This window comes from Benincasa hispida, chromosome 12 (genome assembly GCF_027475165.1).
Source record: "Benincasa hispida cultivar pf3 chromosome 12, pf3_genome.v1.1, whole genome shotgun sequence".
Lineage (NCBI taxonomy): Eukaryota > Viridiplantae > Streptophyta > Magnoliopsida > Cucurbitales > Cucurbitaceae > Benincasa > Benincasa hispida.
Genome location: NC_143489.1, coordinates 36793400 through 36802068, shown reverse-complemented (window position 1 = coordinate 36802068; position 8669 = coordinate 36793400). Strand labels below are relative to the sequence as shown.

At 35.0% G+C, this 8669-nt stretch overlaps 1 protein-coding gene across 5 annotated transcripts; it reads left to right on the top strand.

The window, feature by feature from the left end:
* Nucleotides 1–1511: 1511 nt before the first annotated feature.
* On the top strand, nucleotides 1512–8135 carry LOC120066980 (uncharacterized). 5 transcript variants are annotated; one of them, XM_090307682.1, is made up of 4 exons: nucleotides 1512–4340; nucleotides 4466–4548; nucleotides 4791–4878; nucleotides 6556–6762. In XM_090307682.1, the coding sequence occupies exon 1, from the start codon at nucleotides 1824–1826 to the stop codon at nucleotides 3795–3797; it is 1974 nt and encodes a 657-aa protein (XP_090163808.1). In that variant the 5' UTR covers nucleotides 1512–1823; the 3' UTR covers nucleotides 3798–4340; nucleotides 4466–4548; nucleotides 4791–4878; nucleotides 6556–6762. The 5 variants fall into 5 exon arrangements, with proteins under 5 accessions (XP_090163808.1, XP_038874247.1, XP_038874246.1 ...); XM_039018319.2 differs by lacking the exon at nucleotides 6556–6762 and adding an exon at nucleotides 7529–8135 and having other exon boundaries at nucleotides 1512–4548; XM_039018318.2 differs by having other exon boundaries at nucleotides 1512–4548.
* Nucleotides 8136–8669: the final 534 nt, after the last annotated feature.

Sequence of the window (8669 nt, the reverse complement as noted above, 5' to 3'; positions counted from 1 at the left end):
ATCATGTCATTTACTGAATTGATATGTTTTATCTGTCGATGCTCATATTTTGGAGTTTATTTAGATATCTTAATACTCTGATGCCGACTTACATTTAAAATAGTTTTATAAATGTTTTCTGCAGGTAGTAGGAAGAGTTTCGGATGCCACACAAAGTCAAGATTTATCACACTACAGGACTGATTCTGGGCTAAGGTTATTTAATGGATTTTAAGGATTGGGTTGCATGTATTTGATTCAAAGTTCGAAAGTATAAGTTGTATGAACTATTAAGTTTTGGTTGCAATAAAATAATTAATTTTGAGTTAAGTTGTTTACTTGGTTTTAGAAGTTGTTGGATAAAACAGGTCAATACAGACTATAAGTGTCACAAAAGGGTGGTATTTGCTATCTTCACGTCTTCTTCTAGGTGAAAGAGATAAATGAGGGGTATGACAATTATACATTGGATGTATTGTTTCTAGTTGAGGTGTAATAAGTTTGATAGTATATTTAGTTCATATATATCATTTTCCAATAAGAGGGGCAGAGGAAATAATGAAGACAAATCAAATGTTCTGTGACCTAAGCAAAAGGTAAATTTTTTATTATTCTAAAAGAACTCATAGGGTAATCTATACAAAAATTTCCTAAATATTTGGGGATTTTTATACGGATGGCCTCATTTGGGAGGCCTAAATGAAAAATGGCTCCTGTAGGGAAAGTAATAGAAAATGGTCTTTTGCTTACGTCATAAGCATGTGATTTTACCGATTCACCCCTAAGATACACTCCTCATGCTTGTCAATACGAATTTACTCGATCCTCGATGGCTCGTCACACATTCCTCAATGCATGGTCACTCGATATCCAGGTTCATGGTCACTCGATATCCAGGTTCATGGTCACTCAATATGGTTATAATCGACACGTGTATACTCAATCATATCAACGTCATACTCGATGCTCGATTACTTTATACTCGATTATTTTGAATTCATAACCCGTTTGAAGGTCACTTGATACCCAGCTTCATGGTCACTCGATAAGGCTGCAATCGATACGTGTATACTCGATCATATCAACGTCATACTTGATGCTCGATTATTTTGTACTCGATTATTTTGAATTTAAAACTCGTTTGAAGGTCACTCGATACCTAACTTCATGGTCATTCGATACGGCTGCAATCGACACGTATATATTCGATCATATCAACGTTATACTCAAGGCTCAATTACTTTATACTCGATTATTTTGAATTCAAAACTCGTTTGAAGGTCACTCGATACGGCTGCAACCGACACGTGTATATACTCGATCATATCAACGTTATACTCGATGTTCGATTACTTTATACTCAATTATTTTGAATTCAAAACCCATTTGAAGGTGTTTTTTTTCCTCGAATATTTATTGTTTTTTAAATTTGCTTAAACAAGGACGATTTTAAGACAAAAATATATGTAATTCGTTATTAATATAATAATATAACATTTAAAGAAGAGCATAGAATTAAAAGTTATGAAGATCAGTATTGTATACTCGATCCTCGATTACGATTATTTTGCCCTAGCCGTGACTATTTTTCCTTTCCCTCTCATTTCTCTCGCACGTCTCCTTCTCTGAGCATTGGCCTGGGCGGAGTTTGTAGCTAGCTATGGTGGAAGTCGAAGATGAGCTACTTCAAACTCTTCCTCTCTCAATCACGGCGGAACCTTAACCTCATTCACGGTGCTGCAACATTGATCGTGCTCCATCTCCATCCCGTCCGGTACAATTTCACCTCTCCTCAACTTTCAGATACTGATTAAACTCATTAACGGGGAATTCTTTCAATCAAAATGGTTTCCAAGACTGTAGCCTCCGCCATTTTCCCCTCTCTTTCGCCAGCTCCTTCGAAAGGCAAGCTCTCATCTCTGTTTACGCACCCACAAAGGGTTGCATCTTCAAATCCCCAAAATCCATTTCCTATTCCTGCCAAATCCCCGCCTGTCCTCTCTAAACTGTTCAAATCGACTGTATCACCGGAAATTTCGCCGGAAAAGTCAACTTCAGAGATCTCGTTTCAAGAACGGCTTCGGACGTTCCTTCACAATTGCAAGACAGGTAATTTTACCGCATCAGAAGGACTACAATTCTTTGACCTAATGATGAGTGCAAATCCTACCCCTGCCATGGCTTCATTCAATCTTTTACTTGGTGGACTTGCTAAGATTAAGCACTACTCTGAGGTTTTTCAGGTGTATTACAGAATGAGCTTAGCCGGACTTTTGCCTAATTACATCACGTTTAATATCTTGCTTAATTGCCTTTGCAATGTGAATCGGGTTAGTGAAGGTCTAGCAGCCATGGCAGGGATTATAAGGAGAGGTTATACTCCCAATATAGTGACATATACGTCTTTGATTAAGGGCTTGTGTATGGAGCATAGGATTAGTGAAGCTACACGGTTGTTTATGAGAATGCAAAAGTTGGGTTGTAGGCCAAATGTGATAACTTATGGGACTTTAATCAAGGGTCTTTGTCAAACAGGTAATACTAACATTGCTCTTAAGTTGCATGAAGAAATGCTCAACGGGACTGGTCATTATGGCATTAATTGCAAGCCTAATGTTATTTGTTATAGTACCATTATTGATGGGCTCTGTAAAGATGGACAGGAAGACAAGGCGAGGAAACTTTTTGAGGAAATGAAAGCTCAGAGAATGCTTCCAGATGTGGTTTCTTACAGCTCTTTGATTCATGGATTTTGCCATAGTGGAAGGTGGGAGGAGGCTAAATGTCTGCTCAATGAGATGGTGGATCAAGGTATTCAACCAAATGCAGTTACATTTAATGTGTTGATGGGTATGCTTTGCAAGGTAGGGCAGGTTATCGAGGCTAAGAAGTTGCTAGAGGTGATGATTCAAAGAGGTAATATTCCTGATTTGTTTACGTATAATACATTGATGGATGGGTTCTGTTTGGTTGGTGATCTACATAGTGCTAGAGAACTATTTGATAGTATACCAAGTAAGGGGTGTGAACCTAATGTGATTAGTTACAATGTGCTAATCAATGGGTATTGCAAAAATTGGAAGGTGGAAGAAGCAATGAAGATTTACAATGAAATGCTTCAAATGGGCATTAAGCCATCTGTGATAACATATAATGCCTTGCTAATGGGTCTTTTTCAGGCAAGGAAGGTTAATGATGCAAAGAAAATATTTGGGGTCATTCAAGCTCGTGGTCTAGTGCCGAGTTCATGTACGTTTAGTATCTTTTTAGATGGGTTGTGTAAGAATGATTGTTTGTTAGAAGCAATGGAATTCTATAATGAGCTGTCGTACAACTTGAAATTAAACATCGATATCTTTAATTGTCTTATCAATGGCCTATGTAAAGCAAGAAAACTTGAAACTGCTTGGGAGCTTTTCGACAAATTTTCCCATGAAGGGCTTCTACCAAATGTTGTGACTTATTCCATTTTGATCCATGGGTGTTGTAAAGAAGGACAACTAGAAAAGGCAAATGATTTATTTCGAAAGATGGAAGAAAATGGTTGTACTCCTAATGTAATTACCTACAATACACTTCTATGTGGTTTCTACGGAAGTAATAAACGAGAGGAAGTGATTGAGCTTCTTCATAGGATGGTTCAAAAAAATGTGTTGCCAGATGCTTCCACCTGCACCATAGTAGTAAACATGCTTTCTGAAGATGAAAAGTTTCGGGGATATCTGAACTTGCTTCCAACATTTCCTATTCAAGAGTGTCGAGGTCAATGGCAATTCAAAGATCTATATACTAATAAGGGACTATGCCTTGAAAATTGACTTTGAAGCTCATGATGAAAATTTTGAGTTCTCATGATGAAATTTGCTTTGACTACTGCCTCACTTTTATATGGTTGTCAGCAAGATTCATTATTCTTTTAGATGAGATAGTAGACTGAAGGCATGGTGACCTTGAGGTTTTTGATCATCACATAATGAAGATGTCCAATATCTCATAAGTTTGTTAGACTGCTAAATTTGTAAGGTCAAGTGGTAATGTTGATGTCAGGCTCATTGCACGTGGAGAAGGTGGAGGACTTCTAATAGTTTTTCTCTTATAAATGAACTTTGGGCGAGGTAGCAAGTTGGTGACACTGTTAAAGTAAGATTAGCCATGGCTCTCAATATGATACATATCAGGGTTCAAGCTACTTCTCGAGGATACCTCGATGGTGCTCAAATTAGTAGCAACTGCTTTGGAGCTTGCTCGAAGAAGAAGCAGGCTGCTCTACAACTTTAGTTCTCAAAGGGAACTTGGAGTTAGGGGCACCCAGTTAAAAAAGGTTTCAATTATTCAACAATCACACAAGAAAAGGATACAAGGCAAAGCTTCAAAACACTGAGACTGAGCCAGCTCGTTACCTCGGTGATAAGGGTGACGAGTTCTCATTAATCTTGCTGATGCTTGTGATATAAGCAAATTAATGTGATGTCACTGGTGGTTGCAGACATGTTGCCGGGCTTATAGCAGGGGCAGGAGAAGATGTCTAAAAGTGATCCATCATCCTCTATATTTATGGAAGACGATGAGGTAAGGCATTATATAGGGGAAATTAAGAATACCATGTGAGGAGGAAATTGGGGTGATGGTGCAGTATGGTTAGCGTTCAGGTCGCATAGTTTTATAATTAAGAATTCCATGTGAGGAGGGGAATTAAATTGCATCTATTATTTTCATGTTTGTGTTTAGTTTTAGGTTGTCTTGACTGAAGTGTTCGATTCTCGGGCTAGCTTGTGAATCTGTTGTCTAACTCGTTCATCTGGCTATATTAGGCGGAAGGGAATTTAAAGATAAAGAAAGCATTTTGTCTTGGTTCATGGAGTTCACTGTGGAATGAAATGCAGATCATGGTGGAAATAAGTAAGTTTCCTAGGAGATTTAGGGTCCATTGATAACATTTGATAACTTTTCCATTTCTCGTTTCTTTGGAAATAATTAATTTTCCTAGGAGATTTAGTTGCTCACTTTAATAGTTATAATAGAATCAATTGTAATTAACGTGATTGAAATCTTTATTTTTGGGGCAATAATTAAGTCATGATGAAGTTATATTTGAAATTCGATGGGTTCTACTTTAGTTAATCTGTGTATTTCAATTCAATGTATATCTATATCATCAAGTTAGTATATATATATTCAAAGTCATGTCATCAATTTGTTATATAGTTGAGAGCAAATAACAATGATAGTATTGAATGATTAAAAACATGTTTCAAAATAATTTTGATCATGACACGTTTATAACCATTTTAAAGTCACCTCCAAATATATCCTTAAAGTGAGCTTGAGATAACTTTTAAAATAGCTTGAAAATAGTTTCAAAAAGTACTTTAAAAATTTTTATTTTGTTAGAGTGGATATTCAAAAGTACTATTTTAAACTATTTATTGAACTAGCCTACTAAAAAATAACCAAAAATTCACTTTTAACTTTAAGTACTTCTAAGATTGAGGGTATAAAAGGTGCTTCATTGAGGATAGGGATGACAAAATTCCTCACGGGGTTGGATTCCCGCGGGTCTCCGACCTGATCAGGGCAGGGAATCCTCAATTTGATTGGATATGGGGTCAAACCAGAGATTCAAATCAGGTCCCTGATCAAGGATGGGGAGGAGATCCCCGCCCATCCCTGACCCAAACCCGATTCTCAATTTTTTTAATTATTAATATATATATATAATAATAATAATTAAAATTAGAAAAAAAATTGGAATGGTAGTTATAAAAACTACTTTTAATTATGATTTTTTTCTAATTTTAATTGTTATAATTATATATATATTTATAAATTATTAAAACAGTAATGAAGCTACTGTTAGTTTTTTTTTTTTTTTTTTTTTAATTTTCTAATATAATAAATTTTATAATAAAAAAGCATTAAAATATTTTTTAATTATTAATTTAAACAAATATATGTAACAATAATACTAATTTATTACATAAAATTTACCATTTCAATATAAATACTAATTTTAGTTAATTTTAAATCATAAAAATAAGAAAATAAAAAGCGGAGATTTTTTTCCGTGGGAATCCGAATCCTCAACCCGACCCCCCAAAACGGGGAATGGGGTGGGAACGCGGATGTGGAGTGCGTCCCTGTCCCATTTTGATCCTGTTGCCATCCCTAATTGAGGAGTACTATATTATTAAAACATGTTTGAAACTACATTTAACCAATGTGAAAGTTTACTGGCTATTCCATATCTTAATTTAATTTAAAGCACTTTACAATACTGCCAGAAAGCACTCCAAAGTGCTCTTCAAATTTTAAAGAACATTTTATCAAATTCACACATTCCTTGGTGTGATATATATATACTCAAAGTCAAATCATCAAACGGTCTACGGAAAATAATATTGAATGAAATAATATTGAATGATTAAAGACATGGAGGTGGTAGTTATTGTTTGAATTTTGAAGACATTTTAGAAATAGAAGTAGGCAATGGAGGTGATTGTTGATTTGAATATGAAGTTTTTCTTTTCCTATTTTATTTGTTGATTTCTAATTTTTCTTTTGGTTGATTTGGGTTAGTGATTTGGACGTTGGAGAATCTCTGCAAATATTGTGAAGCCTAATCTCTAAAATATAGTGACAAATACGATGTACTTGTTATTCTTTTAGACAGTGATGCAACAAATACTTGTGTGTATTTGTGTTCTGAACATATAAACTAATAAGGGACTATGACTTGAAAATTTTTAATCAATACAATCCTTAAAGCTATTACATTTTTGGGAATTTGAACCTCTGTTGGTTGCAATAGTGTGTGTGCCGAAAGTTCTAGTTGAGCAATTTTTAGTTCTCATGACGAAATTTGCTTTGATTTCTGCCTCATGCATATGTAACTAACCCCAATCAACAATTATAGGCTATTAGCAAGGTTCATTATTCTTTTAGTCTCTCATTCATGAGATAATGGTACGAAGGCATAGCAACCTTGAGGTTTTATCATAACAAATTTCACGAGTCAAATCTCATTCATGTTTATTCTTTATTGTGTTAGAAATATAGTTGCGAAGACTTGTTGATAGAACTGTCTTATTGTGGGATTCAAATGTTTTGAGAATACCTTATGAAGATGTCAAACATCTCATAAGTTTGTTAGACTGTTAAATTTATAAGGTTAAGAGGTGATGAGAGAGTAGGTCTAGTATTTTTTTATTTTTTTTTTCTCAAATAAATGTTTTAACTTGAGCTGTAGTATCAAGTTGGTGAAGCTGTGGAATTAAGACTAATTGTGGCTCTCGGTATGATATTGATAGAACCCAGATATATTGAAATATAAAAAAAAATATCGAAAATGCAAGATAAACCAAGTGTTCGAGGTACTTGGACCCTCCCAATCTTGAGATAACCCTCAAGCGCTAATTCATATGCCAAATATTGCTTGCCTCCTCCATTCCCCTCTCCCTCTATTTATAACCAACAATTATAACTAACTCCCTATCTAATTCCTATTATGCCCCTTAATACCCTAATAATCTCCTAATACCGATTATATCAGATACGTATTAGGGTTCAAGCTATTGTTCAAGAGCACCTCGATGGAGTTCTTGTGGCTCTCGGTATGGTACTTATTAGGGTTCAAGCTACTGTTCAAGAGCGCCTTGATGGAGTTCAAATTAGAAGCAATTACTTTGGTGCTTGGTCAAAGAAGCAGACTACTCTACAACTTTCGTTCTCAAAGAGGTTTACCCTAGAGCTAAGGGCACCAATTTAAAAGATAAGTTTCAGTGATTCAACAGTCACACAAGAAAAGGATACAAGCCTAAGGTGCAAAACACCAAGACTGAGCAGCTTGTTCTGCTAGGCAACAGGGGTCACAGGAGACCTATTTCCATATTCCTTTGGCAAATTTGACATGATAAAGATTTGTGTACATATTGCTCATTGGGTAAATTTTGTGGCCATGGTTTGGTGCGTTTCATTGAGATGGTTTGTAAATATTTTGGTTTAGCATTTGTAATACTACTTCACTTGAACATGGATCTTTTGTTGAGATCCCTTTGAATTATGGAAGAGTATGCGAGATAGGAGTTTGAACCTCTGAACTTTTGATCAAAAGTACATAATTATTTATGTTTATTGAGTTATGCTCATGTTAGCTTGTCTCTTCTTTTGCAACTGTCCTCATCTCCTCCATTGTTTTCTTGTTTTCTTGGTATGGAACCAACTTTAATTAATGTGATTGAAATCTTTATTTCTGGAGCAATAATTAGATTGTATTTAGGCCATGTTTACCAATCCGTAATAAAAATTGGTGAAATCAAAATTGGATTTCGTTGATAAATCAATTGTAATAGGTCAGAATACAAACATAATTGGATTGCTTTGGATCACATTTACTTAGATTTATGAATTTGTCACATTTATTGTTACCATTACCATTATTGTTTGACCCTAAGCGGTAACGATAACAGTAATAGTAAATATAATAAATTTCATATCGTAACAATACACTAACGATAACGATAATAATAACGTAATTTTCAATCGCAAACGGATTGATCACCCTTGTATTTTTATTATAGATTGGGTAGTGGATCCCACATAGTAGTACAAGTACGGAATGCGAAGTAAACAACGACAAAAGCAATTCATTGGGGTCAACTTTTCATAATACTATTCATTTATTACTTTTTCCC

Bases quoted from the DNA above. Each gene is read 5' to 3' on its own strand.
- LOC120066980 (XM_039018319.2), top strand. From the start codon at position 1,824: ATGGTTTCCAAGACTGTAGCCTCCGCCATTTTCCCCTCTCTTTCGCCA.